Raw genomic sequence first — 15,498 nt, 5'->3', positions numbered from 1 at the left:
CACTGATGGCGAAGTAAATCTAGCTATGAGATTATAATTTAAGCTCTTATTTTGGCTATGCTATTACAGAAAAATGTTAGCCATCTCTTTTATAAGGTCTAAAGATTAAATTATGCATCCTACAGGTTCCTTCATAATAGAATTAGTTTCCTACCTTGAAGAGAATCGAGAAATGAAAGAACAAGTTGGGCTTAGAATAGAGAAATGAGGGAGCAAGTCCTAGATCGCTTGCTGACAATAGCAATATCACATGAATACTTAGCAAACAGTTTCAACCATTCGATAACAACTTATGAAAACATTTACCTGAAGGTCCAGTGCCTTCTATAAATTTTAAGAATCATGTATTTGGAAATGCTTCTTAAATATCTAACGTGGTATAGTTTGTTTAACCAGTAAACTTAAGCACAAGCATATAAAATGTTTTTAGTTTCTTTCTACCAACAAGTATAAAACATATGATACAGAGATTCAGGTCACACGAATTAAAATGTATCTTTGATTAATTTTAGCAGCTTAAATTTATGGACAATCTTATCTATAAGCCAATTAAAATAAAAATCTTAATAAAATTTTCCCATGTGGACGTATAATATGTACACACATATAACATAGCATAATAGACCAATATAGCAATTTTAATAATAGCTTTTAAAATATTTAACTCTTTTTGTAAATTGCCAATTGATTTGAACTGCTTTTTGTTTTTAGTAACCTCAGTTAACCATACTTTCAGTTGGTACTGTTAATACATTATTGGCTTCATCTGTTTACAGAGCCATCCCAAAGTACTGAATACAATAGAAGTGGCTGGGAAAAGTCCATAGGAACCTATAGGAGGACAGCTAAACACAGAACCAACAACGCTTTAGTTTTATGAGCAGCAAATCATATATAACTGTGGATGACAAAAGAGTTTAAGTTGCCATGTTTAAAATTATAAACTCATCCATCAACAAGAGGCACTTGCTTACTTCACAGTATTTTTGAAAGCACCTGTAGGATTTTACAAGTATTTAACCCTTTAGGCCTCTGGGGCTTTCTCATTAAGATAACTATCATGTCTAGTAACACAAGATCATTAGACTTTAATTCTCAAACATTTGTATTAATAGCATTTTCCATTATAGAAACGTAAAATTTAGTACCACATCACATCTTGACAGTACTACTAATATAATCCAAATAGCCTGATTAGTTGGTGTCTCTGTAAGATGAGAGACATAGGTCCTTCATTTTTTTCAGTTGGGCCCAAACTGGAAAAACCAAAGTCCAAGATTTACTGGAAATTTTAGAGTTCAGATTGTTTGAAACTTTGATTTTTTGAATGCTTGTCAAGAATGCCAAGAAGGCTCAAAATCCAAAATATCTGGTTGAAATAAGATTCCTTAAAATCATGACATAATATAGACCAAATTTGATCATTGTTACCAGGTGATTATTCAAATCTTTGAAAATAAGCACATATTTAAATAACCCATAGCTCTTAATAAAAATTCAGCTGTTTTTGAACAATTAGAATTTAACAGACATCAAGAGAACATAATAGGTTACTTTAACATATTGCTTTAACAGAGAATCAGATTTTAATTCTATGTCAAAGAGAAATAGATTAGTATACTTGTAACATTTTCCATCTGCCAATGTGCTTGATTTACATTTTGAAATAAACTGTTAAAAATCTCCAAATTAGGATAATGTTTTGAATAAGATAACATGAATTTTAGCCTGAGCTTTTTTCATTTCTGTTGGCATGGTATATCACTTTCAGTCTGTATGCATTTTTGTTGGAAAGATGTGTTTCTTGTAAGCAGCAAATAGATGGGTTTTGTTCCTTAACTCAATCAGCCAATCTGTGTCTTTTAACTGGACAATTCAGGCCATTAACGTTCACTGTGACTATTGATAAGTAGTAACTTTGCCCTGCCATTTGCCAAAGATATTTCCTAATATATACTTTGAGCTTCCTGTGATCTTTTGCTGTGAGGTTTCCTTCCTTTACCTTCTTTCGTATTGATGACCATGTTTCTGTGTTTCTGTGTGTAACACATCTTTAAGCATTTTTTGCAGGGCTGGACGAGTGGCGACAAATTCTTTCAATTTCTGTTTGCTATGCAAGGTCTTTATTTCACCTTCATTCACAAATGAGAGCTTTGCAGGATATAATATTCTGGGCTGGCAGTTTTTCTCTCTTAGTACCTGGGCTATGTCTCACCATTCCCTCCTAGCTTGTAGGGTTTCTGATGAGAAGTCTGCTGTGAGTCTAATTGGAGATCCTCTGAGAGTAATCTGACGTTTCTCTCTTGCACATTTTAGAATCTTTTCTTTATGTTTCACTGTGGTGAGTTTGATTACTACGTGTCGTGGTGAGGATCTCTTTTGGTCATGTTTACTAGGGGTTCTATGAGCTTCCTGTACTAGGATGTCTCTGTCCTTCTCCAGACCCAGGAAGTTCTCTGCAAGTATCTCACTAAAAAGGCCTTCTAATCCTTTCCCTCTCTCCATGCCTTCAGGAACTCCTAGAACCCGAATGTTGGGTTTTTTAATAGTATCCTGTAAATTCCCAACAATATTTTTTAGATTTCTAATTTCCTCTTCTTTTCTTTGGTTTGACTGTATACTTTCCTGTGTTCTGTCTTCTAAGTCCGATATTCTCTCTTCTGTTTCACTGACTCTGTTTTTAAGGCTTGCTAATGTGTTTGTCATTTGATCTGTTGAGTTCTTCATTTCATTTTGATTTCACTATCACACTTTCCTGTTCTGCTAGTTTCTGTGTTTCATTTTGATTCCTCCTTAAGATTTCATTTTCTCGAAGGAGATTTTCTGTCCTATCCAGTAAGGAATTCCGTAGCTCAAGCATTTGTTTTTGAAAACTACTAATTGTTTTTATCATAAATTTTTTGAAATCCGTATTTTGCATTTCTTCCATCTCATCATCTTCATAATCTTGGCTTGGGGTGTCTTGTTCATTTGGGGGTGTCATAATGTCTTCCAATGTCTTGTTTCCTCGGTTTTTGCGTTTGTTGCTTGGCATTGTAGAGATATTCTTTGGATTCTTCTTCCCTCACTGTGGTGTTTTTTCTTGTTGTGCTATGACTGTATTAAGTGGACTGTCTGCTTTTGATGGAGCCTTAGAGGCTTGAGATGGGTGTGGCCTGAGAGTTCTGTTTGATTCCTCAGGGATAAGGGTGTGCCAAAGGTGACACTCCCAGGTTAGGTGTGGTAAATCTCTCTTTCTTTTTTTGATTCAAAAGGGATGTAATGACGCACAGCTGAGCAGAATTTGAGGTAGTTAGCAGGCGAATGATATACCCACAGGAGCCAGAGATCGGAAGCTCTTTCCCAAGATTTTCCACACAGGGAATCTGTGCTGCCCTCAGTGTGGGTTCAAATTCTCCTGCAGTCTCCCACTGGGTTGTCAAGGTTACCGAATTGTAGCGTCTCTGGAGAGTACTCACATGAATTCCGTGAGTTCTCTCCCCCACCGTCTCTTTTTTCACAGTCTCAGTTCATTAGCACCACACATTCACGAGGTCCTAATCTCCTGTTATTTCACCTCCCCCCCCCCAGTCAGGTTTTTCTGCTTGGCTGAGGGTGGGTGCAGACCTGAGGTTGCCCCGCTTATGACGTATGTCCAAAATGGCGCCTGCTCTTTGTCTTGCTCGCCTTTGAGAGGTGAGCGGAGAGAGAGAAACTTGTGCCCGTATTGGTCACTTTTTTTTTTCCTCTCTCTTCTAGTTAGCCTGGTGAACTTTTCCCCACCAGGTTTCAAGCCTCGTTCCCTCCAGTCTCCTCTTTCCGCTTGCCTGCTGGTGTCTCGGGCTGTTGAGGTTCGGCTCACCTCGTGTTCCAGCGCTGGTGTGTTGCTTCTGTTGCTTGTGTCCCGAACTGTGGGCTCCCACGTTTTCCACTCAGGTCCACTGTGAATCACTAGTTCCGGAAGAGTTTCCTCTGCTGTTTCTTCCCCTACTCTTCCTTGAACCTGCAGTATCTCCACTTTTATTAAACCGTCTCTTCCCGGACTATCAGTGTGCTCCCTTCCTATTCCACCATCTTGCCGCTCTCCCCAAAAACAACTGTTTAAAAAAGATTTATTTTATTTATTGTAAAGAGTTAGAGAGAGAGGTAGAGCCAGAGCGCGCGCGCGAGAGAGATGTCTTCCATCCGCTGGTTCACTTCCCAAATGACTGCAACAGCCAGAGCTGTGCTGATTTGAAGCCAGGAGCCAGGAGCTTTTTCTGGGTCTCCCATGCAGGCGTAGGGGCCCAAGGACTTGGGCCATCCTCTACTGCCTTCCCAGGCCATAGCAGAGAGCTGGATCAGAAGCAGAGCAGCTGGGACTTGAACTGGCACCCGTATGGGATGCCGGTTCTGTAGGCCTGGCTTTAACCCACTGTGCCACAGCACCGGTCCCCCAACTTCCTTTTTTTAAAAGAAAGATTGTTTATTTGAGAGGCAGAGTTACAGAAAGGGGGGAGGAGGCAGAGAGAGAGAGAGAGAGAGAGAGAGGTCTTTTATCTGCTGGTTCACTCCCCAAATGGCCACAATAGCTGGAGCTAGGCCGATCCCAAACCAGGAGCCAGGAGTTTCATCTGGGTCTCCCACGTGGGTGCAGGGTCCCCAAGTACTTGGACCATCTGCTGCTGCTTTCCCAGGTGCATTATCAGGGAGCTGGATTGGAAGTGGAACAGCCAAGACTTGGAGCCTGCGCCCATATGGGATTCTGGCACTGTAGATGGAGACCTAGCCTATGCCACAGTGCCAGTCCCTCCCCGAAAAACCCCAACTTTTTGTTTCATCAATCTTTTATATTTTTTGGCCTCAATTTTATTTATTCTGCTGTGATCTTTATTTCTTTTCTTCTATGAATTTGGAGTGTGGTTTGTTTTTGCTTTTCAGGTCCCTTGAGTTGCACTGGGATGCTGTTTATTTGACATCTTTCTACCTGCTATAAATTCATCTCTTGATATAGTCTTTGCTGTGTCCCATAGGATTTGATATATTGTGTTTCCATTTTCATTTGTTTCAAGAAATATTTTAGTTTCCCTTTTAATGTCTTCACTAGTCAGTCAAGAGCTGATATTAAATTTCCATTTTTTGCACAGTTTGTCTAGTTCCTCTTGTTGACTTCTGACTTTATTTTGGTCAGAGAAGACATGTGATGTAATTTTGATTCTTTGAAAGTCTGTTGAGACATTTGTTGTGTGTTGAGGGGAAGAACCGTCATTCTGCACTTGCTGGGTGCAGTGTCCTGTGGACGAATGATCGGTGCACCTGGTCTGTAGTGGAGTTTAGCACCAGTGCTTCCTTTTGGGTGTTTTGTTTGGATGATCTGCCTGATGATGAAAGTGGTGTTGAAGTTCCAACTGTTACTGTATTGAGGTTGGTCCCTCCCTTTAGATCTGAGACTGTTTGCACTATCTGATGTTGGGGGTGTATATGTGTTTATAATTGTTCTATGCCCTTGCTGATTTGATCCCTTTATCACTGTGTAATGACCTTGTCTTTGTATGATTTTTGACTTAAGTCTCTTGTTTGACATGAATGTGGCTGCTCCTGGTGTACATGTGTGTGACTGCTGCTATGTATGAGTAACTAGTATGTACATGCGTGTGACTATAGCTGTGTATGTGAATGTGACTACTGCTGTGTACCTATGTGTGACTACAGCTATGTATGTTAGTATGACTACTGCTGTGTACATGTGTGTGACTACAGCTGTGTATGGGAGTGTGACTACTGTGTACATGCGTGTGACTATAGCTGTGTATGTGCAACTACTGTATATGTGAGTGTGACTACCGTGTATGTGAGTGTGACTACTGCTGTGTACATGAGTGACTGCTCCTTGTGTATATGGGGTGACTACTCTGTACATGTGTGTGACTACTGCTGTGTACATGTGTGTGACTACTGTGTATGTGAGTGTGACTACGGCTATGTACATGAGTGACTGCTTGTGTACATGGGGTGACTACTGTGTACATGCGTGTGGCTACTGTGTACATGCATGTAACTATTGCTGTGTATGTGAGTGTGAGTACTTCTGTGTACATGCATGTGGCTACTGTGTCCATGTGTGTGACTACTGTACATGTGTGTGACTGCTCCTTGTGTACAAGGGGTGAATACTGTGTCCATGCGTGTGACTACTGTGTGTGCGAGTGTGACTGCTGCTGTGTAGGTGAGTGTGACTGCTCCTTGTGTACATGGGATGACTACTGCTGTGTACATGGGTGGGACTACTACTGTGTATGTGCCTATGACTGCTGCTGTGTACGTGCGTGTGAATGCTGCTGTGTACATGTGTGTGACTGCAGTGTACATGAGTGTGACTGCTCCTTGTGTACAAGGGGTGAATACTGTGTCCATGTGTGTGACTGCTGTGTGTGTGAGTGTGACTGCTGCTGTGTAGGTGAGTGTGACTGCTCCTTGTGTACATGGGATGACTACTGCTGTGTACATGGGTGGGACTACTACTGTGTATGTGCCTATGACTGCTGCTGTATACGTGCATGTGACTGCTGCTGTGTACATGTGTGTGACTGCAGTGTACATGAGTGTGACTGCTCCTTGTTTACATGGGGTGACTGCTGCTGTGTACATGGGGTGACTACTGTGTACATGAGTGTGACTGCTCCTTGTGTGCATGGGGTGACTGCTGCTGTGTACATGCGTGTGGCTTCCCCTGCTCAGGTTGGTCTCCATTTGTGTGGATGATATTCTCTATCCCTTGCTTTCAGTCTATGTGTGTCTTCATCAGTGAAGGCAGTTTCTTGTAGACAGCAGGTAAATCTTGTTTCTTTGTTTAATCCATTTAGCTGATCTGTCTCTTTTAATCAGTTGTGTCATTTAATCTGTTTACATTCAAGGCTGTTATTGCTAGGTAACAACTTACTCCCATCAGTTTCCCTTCAAGGTTATTACTTTTGAAAATATTTATTTAAGAGACAGGGGAACGGAGACCTTCCATCTGCTGTTTCATTTCCCCAAATGTCCCACAACAGCTGGGGCTGGGCCAGGCAGAAGCCAGGAGCCAAGGACTCCACCCACATTGCCCACATGTTGCTGGGGACGCCAGGACTTGAACCATCACCTGCTGCCTTTCAGAGTGCACGTGAGCAGGAAGCCAGCACTGAGGACAGAGCCAGGGTTGAACTTGGGTGTTCAGATGTGAGATGCAGGTGTCCCAAGCCAGCATCTTCAGTGCTGTGCCAGATCCTGCCTCTTAATGTCATCACGGTAGATAACAACCTACTCCTGTTATATTAATTATTTTACTGTTGTTTTATATTTCCTTTGTTTCTTTTTCACTCTTGTTATTAATCTTCGTGTTTTTCTTTACTGATATTTTCTGTTTCTCATTTGTGTATCTATTCTACCAGTGAGTTTTATATTTTCTTTTTTTTTTAAAGATTTATTTTATTTATTTGAAAGAGTTACAGAGAGGTAGAGACAGAGAGAGAGATCTTCCATCCGCTGGTTCACTCCCCAGATGGCTGCAACAACTGGAGCTGTGCCGATCCGAAGCCAGGAGCCAGGAGCTTCTTCTGGGTCTCCCACCTGGGTGCAGGGACCCAAGGACTTGGGCCATCTTCCACTGCTTTCCCAGGCAATAACAGAGAGCTGGATAGGAAGAGGAGCAGCTGGGACTTGAACCGGCGCCCATATGGGATGCTGGCACTTCAGGCCAGGGCTTTAACCCACTGCGCCACAGTGCCGGCCCTGAGTTTTATATTTTCATGTGTTTTTGTGATGGCAGTTATTATTCTTTTGCTTCTAGATGGAGGACTCTTGAATATTTCCTTTATTTATTTATTTATTTTTTATTTATCATTTTTTTTTGACAGGCAGAGTGGACAGTGAGAGAGAGAGAGAAAGGTCTTCCTTTTTGCCATTGGTTCACCCTCCAATGGCCACCGCGGCCGGCGCACTGCGGCCGGCGCATCGCGCTGATCCGAAGCCAGGAGCCAGGTACTTCTCCTGGTCTCCCATGCAGGTGCAGGGCCCAAGGACCTGGGCCATCCTCCACTGCCTTCCCGGGCCATAGCAGAGAGCTGGCCTGGAAGAGGGGCAACTTGGACAGAATCCAGCACCCCGACGGGGACTAGAACCCAGTGTGCCGGCGCCGCAAGGTGGAGGATTAGCCTATTGAGCCGCGGTGCCAGCTTGACTATTTCCTGTAAGGCTGGTCTGGTGGTGATGAATTCCCTTGATCCTTTTTTTTTTTTTTTTTTTTTTTTTTTTTTTTTTTTTTTGACAGGCAGAGTTAGAGAGACAGAGAGAGAGAGTTATAGACAGTGAGAGAAAGACATAGAGAAAGGTCTTCCTTCCATTGGTTCACTCCCCTAATGGCCACTACGGCCGGCACTGCACTGATCCGAAGCCAGGAGCCGGGTGCTTCCTCCTGGTCTCCCATGCGGGTGCAGGGACTCAAGCACTTGGGCCATCCTCCACTGCCTTCCTGGGCCACAGTAGAGAGCTGAACTGGAAGAGGAGCAACCGGGACTAGTACCAGGCGCCCCATTCGGGGCTAGAACTTGGGATGCCGGCGCCGCAGGCAGAGGATTAGCCAAGTGAGCTGCGGCGCCGGCCAAATCCCTCGATCCTTGTGTCTTAGAAAGACTGTTTCTCCAAGCTAGCTTTGCTGGGTATAGTGTTATTTTTTTTTTTAAAGATTTTTATTTTGTTTATTTGAAAAACAGAGTATACACACACACAAAGGGAGACAGACAGACACAGAGAGAGGTCTTCCATCTGCTGGTTCACTCCCCAAATGGCCACAATGGCCAGGGCTGGGCCAGACCAAAGCAAGGAGCCAGGAGCTTCATCTGGGTCTCCCATGTGGGTACAGGGGCCCAAGCACTTGGGCCACATTCCACTGCTTTCTCAGGGCATTAGCAGGGAGCTGTATCAGAAGTGGAGCAGCTGGGACTCAAAACGGTGCCCACGTGGGATGCTGACATCACGGGAGGCTTTCCCTGCTGCGCACAGCACTGGCCCCAGTGTGCTTGACTGGCAGCTTCTGTTCCAGCACTCTGGATGTCTTGTCTTACTCTCCTGCTCGCAAGGTTTCTGCTGAGAAATCTGCTGTTAGTCTGATGGGGTTCCCTTCCGTGCGTCTTAATGTTTTCTCTTTTAGCTTTGACAGCTTGATTATAACCTGCCTTAGAAAGGACCTCCTTGTGAGTCTAGTAGGGGGTTTTCTGAGCTTCATTGATATGGATGCCATCTCTCCCAAGACCTCAGCAGTTACATTAAAATGTGTTCTGTGCCTTCCTCCATCTCTTCTCCCTCTGGAATTCCCATCACGTGGATGTTTGTTTTCGCCTCATAGATCCTGAGGGCATTCTTCACTCATTCTTTCTCAGATGTTCTTTGGCTTATCTTGTTTTTGGTGACTCTCATTTATATTTTTTCATTTTATTCATTGAATTCTTCAGCTACAGGATTTCTGTTTGTTTCTTTTCTGTATCTTTGCTGAGTTTCTCTTTCAAATCATGAATTGTTTTCCTGATTTCACTGAATCGTCTGTGTTCTCTTGTGTGTCCGTGAGCTTCCTCTAGACCATTATTTTGAATTCATTTGCAGGAATTTAATAAATTTCCTTTTCACTCAGCCTGTTACTGTAGAAGTATTTTGTTTCCTTGGTGGTATCATGTCTCCTTGCCTTTTCATATTTCTTGTGTTCCTATGTTGATATTTGTGTAGTTAGAGTAACATTTATTCTTTCCAATTTTATGGAAGTTTATTTTTCTGTAGGAAGATATTTTTTCTTGTGGATGTGTGCTAGGGTATCAGTTTGGCATGGCATGCTAGCTTTGATTCTCAGTGGACACAGGTTTCTGTGTAGTCTCTTCAGCTGTAGTTCTCATCGGTGATACCTACAGTTGCGTCAGTGTCTTAGGTTGAAGGTATTTTGATGCAGTGGTGTAGCAGGGATGAGGCCCCGTGCCTGTAAGTGCTTAAGTGCTGCAGCTTGGCAGCTGTGTGGCCAACTCTCCATAGGGTGGGGCTGCTGGCTGGCTGTTGGGCTGGGCTTAGGTACATGTAGGTGCTATGAGTCAGCTGTCTATGCAGCAAGACCTCCAGGGGCCTGGGTTAGGTTGTGCTTGGGCTCTGGGGCCTACTCAGCTGTGTGGGGCACCTGCTTGGGAGCACATGGATGCTTCAGACTGGCTGACTGTGTGGATGACTTACTGGGGAGCAGAGCCATCTCCTGGCTGGCTGCTGTGTGTGTGGCCTGCTGGCTGTGTGCTGGGCTTTCTTGTATGGGGGTGCTGCGACCTACCTGGCTGTTGGGCTGGGTGCAAGTACACACAGGGATGTCGGGCTGTTGGCTGTTGGCTCCGCTCTGAGCAAGTTCACCTGTTCCCTTGAGGACAGGGTGTCATGGTTTTGGAAGTCAAGCCTTTCTGTTGAGCCTGGGCTCCGAGTAGCTGGGGAGATGGTCCTGCAGCCACTTGGAGTGAAGGTGGCATCACTGGAATGGAGACACACTTCGGCTGCCAGTCCCCAGAGTCGGGTGCCCTCTGGCAGTAGGTCTGGTTACAAGACAGTGCTGAGCCACAGCACTGGGGAACCTGAGCGTGTGCACTCTGAGCAGCTCTCCAGAGTGTTGGGGCCTCTGTGGGCACGGGATTCTCCTGTGTAGTCTCTGCAGCAGCAGCTGGGACTGCTGGGGGGTCTGCGGCCTCTCTTTTCCTCATGAGGACTCTGTGGGCTCCACGCCTTTCTGGGTGAGGGTCTGTGAGGGAGGCTGCCTGCTTTCCTCTGTTTTTTTCCCCACTCCTCTGCTTCCCTCCTGCACATTTCTCTGTCATTGCAGTTGAAATGTGGTGGTTTATAGGCCGGCGCCGTGGCTTAACAGGCTAATCCTCTGCCTTGTGGTGCCAGCACACCGGGTTCTAGTCCCGGTCGGGGTGCCGGAATCTATCCCGGTTGCCCCTCTTCAGGCCAGCTCTCTGCTATGGCCCGGGAAGGCAGTGGAGGATGGCCCAGGTCCTTGGGCCCTGCACCTGCATGGGAGACTGGGAGAAGCGCCTGGCTCCTGGCTTCGGATCAGCACAATGCGTTGGCCGCAGCGGCCATTGGAGGGTGAACCAACGGCAAAGAGGAAGACCTTTCTCTCTGTCTCTCTCACTGTCCACTCTGCCTGTCAAAAAAAAATGTGGTGGTTTATTTGATGGGGTCCCTTTCATAGTGGGGAACAAGTGGCAGAGAGCTCTGGCATCTTGCTGACATCACTCCGTGCCATCCTTCTGAGTCCTGTCCTCCCTTCTAACCCCTTCCTTGTTCTCCTGAGATAGAAGGAGAAGGGGTACTCGTGACACATGTGCTGGCTCAGAGGCCCCCAAGTTCCCACCTGCTCCTGTCCCCACTCACTACTGCCTCTCACGAAGCAGCTCCAGGTACAGCTGGAGTTGGCTTGAGATGTGGCTCAGGCTTGGACTCAGGTAAAGGACAGGTTTACTGCCTGGCTAGGGGCTCTGTGTCCACTGGGAGCTGAAGGAGCGGTCATGGGGTGAGCATCACTACCTCATCCTGGGGAGAGCTTTTGGATTCAGTTCTCGCCTGGTCAGCCCCATGCCCAGCACCGCGTCTCTACTTGGAGGCAGGGGGACAAGGGCATGAAGGTGTCACATGTCTTGGGCAGAAAGATGTGGATTGCGGAAGCAGTGTGTTTTCTTCTGCTGGGCTCAATGTGGAAACCCTCACTTTTCTTCTTCTTGTTCCTGCCAGGATTCTTGCCACAGCTGGAACCGACTTCGACCTGCGAACGCTGAGGGCTGTGCGTGTGCTAAGGCCCCTGAAGCTGGTGTCTGGGATTCCGAGTGAGTCCAGTGGAGATGCTCAGGCCCATGCCTGCCTGGAACACAGCCTCCGCCCCCACCCTCCCCATGGCGTGGTGCAGGGATGCCCTCACCAGTGGTCGTCTGGCTCTGGGGACTCTGAGCTCAGGGAACCACACAGGTAGAAGGGAGCCTGTCCCTTTCTCCTTGAAACCCAGAGGGTGGCCCTGTTTTGCCCCGACCTGGCTCTCCCAGGTGGCTCCTCCTCAAACACTCTGCTGTACGTCCAGCTCTTTGCTTTTTTTCCAGGGGGACTAAAGAATTAATGAGATTGACCAAGGTGGTGGGGCAGGATGCTGAGAAAAATATTCAAAAGCTACCAACTGGCCACCTGTCTTGGTTCAGTACTGACAGGGCCTGTGGGGCCTAAGAGGAACCATAAGCCTTGCTCCTAGAATGGATCACTCCAGGGAACCAGCATGGCAGGAGGATGGCCAGTGACTCTTGTGAGCCAGTGACCATCCTGGCTCCTGGGATGTTTGCTTTTAGGTTAGCAAAGGGACTGGATAGGCAGGGACGTAGCTCTGTGTTCTCCTGAAACCATTGCAGGAAGGGTCAGCTCCCTGTTCTGCCCTGAGATTCTGGCAGGCAAGGGCTCTGTCCTGTACCCAAGACCTGGGACAGAGCCAGAAGGGGGAGGGGTCATGGGGTTACAGCCTCCTCTGTCCAGTTTCTCTTCCGTCCAGTTCCTATACCTCCTCATGTCCTATGTCCAGTGGCAAACATCCTCCCATTTTGGAGGAAAAAGGACCTGCCCCACTTTCCCCAGGAGTTGGGTCATTTTAGGAACCACAGTATTTCCTTCCAGGATCTCCTGGTCTTTCCTCCCCAGTGTTCTCTGCTCTTCCTTCCAGGATTCCCTGCTGCTAGGTTCCAGTATTCTCTGCTTTTTAAATAATTAATTTAACTAATTAATTAATTTGAAAGAGAGATACAGAGATCTTCTATCCACTGGTTCACTCCCCCAAAGGACCACAACAGCCAGGTCTGGGCCAGGCAGAAGCTGGGAGCCAGGAGCTCCATCCTGGTTTCCCAAATGAGTGTCAGGGGACCATCTGCTGCCTCCCGGGCATATTAGCAGGAAGCTGGATCCGGGCTTTGAACAGGCACTCTGATTTGGGACGCCAGCATCCCAAGAAGCTGTACCTGCTTTCTTACCTAGAGTATTCTCTCATCTTCCCTCCCGGGCTCCCCTGCTCCTGACTCCCAGCATTCTCTGCTTTTCTTTCTCAGGACTCCCTCATCTTCCCTCCCAGGTTCTCCTGCTCCTGGCTCCCAGCATTCTCTGCTCCCTAGTTTTCTCACATCTTCCCTTCCAGGGTCCCTTGCCACTGATGGTCACAACTCTTCATTGTTGGGATTCCTTCCTCTTTCCTCCCAGTGTGCCCTGCTCTTGGCTCTCAGAATTCTGTCCTTTCTCAGGACTCCCTCATCTTCCCTCCCAAGATCCCCTGCTTTTGGTTCCTAGCGTTCTTTGCTTTTGTTCTCAGGGTTCCCTCACTGCCCACTCAGGACTCCCTGTGTTCCATTCTCTTCCCTTTAGGGATTGTTGGCTCTTACCTGACCCCAAACGCTCTGTAGCTCCATAGGCTCTCTGGCTTACACCCTCTGCCCTGGACTTCATGCACTGATGCCCGCACTCTGATTCCCCCCCTACCTGGAGGCATTGCTGCAGCCACCCCACCCCCTCCTGAGCACCCTGACCTCTGTCCTCCAGGACTTGCTATTCTGTCTTCCTCCCCAGTGTCCCCTGCTGTGTCCTCTGTCTTTTGCCCCCATGAACAAGCACTGCCCCGCCCCTTGCCCAGAACCCGGCATTGCCCTCCTGAGGGTCTTGTCCCTGCCCTCCCCTCCCTGCTCGGTGGCTGTGCCCTGACTGCCCTGCTCTGCCTGCTCTGGCCCCAGGCTTGCAGGTGGTGCTCAAGTCCATCATGAAGGCCATGGTCCCGCTGCTGCAGATCGGGCTGCTGCTCTTCTTCGCCATCCTCATGTTTGCCATCATCGGCCTCGAGTTCTACATGGGCAAGTTCCACAAGGCCTGCTTCCCCAACAGCACAGGTGAGGCCCAGCAGCAGCCCCTGGGCTCAGATGAGGCCGCAGACTCATGCATCCAGGAGATAGGCACAGTTGAATGGGTTAAGGGGACTTCTGGGGGCCAAATGAGACAGCTTCTGTTCAAGTGGAAGACACAGGCATCTGACACATACCACAAAACAAATGCATAAATACAGATTCTAGTAACTGTAGGAAGGAAACAGAAAATATTTGAAATGCAATGACTTGGGGTGTGCTTTGCAGAGCATGGCCAGGGTGGCCTCTGTGCTAATGACAGCCAAGTAGTGATCTGAATGCTGTGAGGGGTGGCCTTAGTTACCAGGCATGGTGAATAGGGAGTTCATTGAGGAGCAGGGAGGACGGGGACCCAGATTTGTGGCCATGCTCACACACTCTGAGGCTTTCTCAGAAGTGGCAGGATCGGGGGGCTCTGGGTGAGGAGTCAGCCTCTGGCCTTTCTGACTGGACTGGAAAGCTCTCCGTCCAGGGTTAGGTCGAGGTAGTGCAGGGTTCACATTCAGGGTACGCTCAGCAGCGTTTTCCAAGAGGTTCGTTTGTGGAGGGTGAAGGAAAGAGAACTGTTAGGGCAGCACAAGGCTCGGGTCTGAGCTGCAGACACATCAAGGAGAAAACCTACACGATCGTCTCTTAGGTGCCGAAAAAGCCTTTACCAAAATTTAAGTCATTTATGATTTTTAAAAACATGAATCAGACTGTAAGTAAAAAGATATTTTCTTAAATTCTCTAAAATCTCCTGCAGACCTCATACTTCATTCTAAGTCTTGAGATCTTTCCCTTTCAAGCTAAGAAGACAAGAGACCCGCCTTCACCTGCAGTCTGTGTGGTGTTGGTAGCATGGCCAGGAAGAGGAGAGCCCTGTCAGGAGTCAGGGTGACGTAGAAGTGCTTTCACTTTCAGAGCCTGCTGCTGTCTCCACGTAGACAGCGACTTCCTGGTCTTCCCTACAACCTTCTGGAGAGGGAGGAATAAACGCGTGTGGTCAGTTTTGCCTTCTAAACCTCAGAATACGTGCTTTCCATCCTAGTGACCCCTTAAAGCCTGCCATGTGTGGACAGGTGGGATTTCCATGTGCTGGCACACAGTTTTTACAGTGTGTTTTCCTGCCTTGTGGGTTTGGGCGGGAAGGAGGGCAGCATGTGCTGCTTGCTGTCTGGTCCTGGAGGCCTGCAGTGGTTTTCTGCATCTCTTGACTCCTCTCTGAGTGGCCCCTGGCTGCATATCAGCAGAGGGGCTCCATTCTGCAGGGGCCAGGAGGTCGTGGCCATGCTCTGGGCACAGGCTGGGCTGGCTTGTCCTCCTGCCTGACAAGCTCTGGGTACTGGCTCCTGAGTGACAGCTAGATCTGCTGTCAGGAGGATGCTCTGGCAACGTGGCTGTGAGGAAAAGGGGATGGCTGGGTGGCAGTGGTAGGGGGACTGCAGATGAGGGTGAGCTGGTTTTGATTCGCAGATGGCTGAGTCCTGAGCGTGTTTCAGTGTTGACAGGTAGGTTCCAGGACCCAGAGGGAGGCTGACCTAGTTCCTGAGAGGTAGGTCCTGAGCTCAGATGGAGGCAGAGTGCAGGCAGGAGG

General features: G+C 47.3%; 1 protein-coding gene across 1 annotated transcript in view; it reads left to right on the top strand.

Annotated features, from left to right (window-relative positions):
• The window catches only part of CACNA1B (calcium voltage-gated channel subunit alpha1 B), a 197,268-nt gene that overhangs the window by 31,813 nt on the left and 149,957 nt on the right, over positions 1 to 15,498 (top strand). The window contains exons 4-5 of the mRNA XM_062206823.1: positions 11,743 to 11,834; positions 13,758 to 13,910. Of these exons, the coding sequence (XP_062062807.1) occupies positions 11,743 to 11,834; positions 13,758 to 13,910 (245 nt within the window). The remainder of the gene's footprint in view (positions 1 to 11,742; positions 11,835 to 13,757; positions 13,911 to 15,498) is intronic.

The sequence above is a fragment of the Lepus europaeus genome, chromosome 12 (genome assembly GCF_033115175.1).
Source record: "Lepus europaeus isolate LE1 chromosome 12, mLepTim1.pri, whole genome shotgun sequence".
Taxonomy (NCBI): Eukaryota; Metazoa; Chordata; class Mammalia; order Lagomorpha; family Leporidae; genus Lepus; species Lepus europaeus.
Note: the sequence above shows the minus strand (reverse complement) of the source record. Positions and strands in the feature narration are given on the sequence as shown.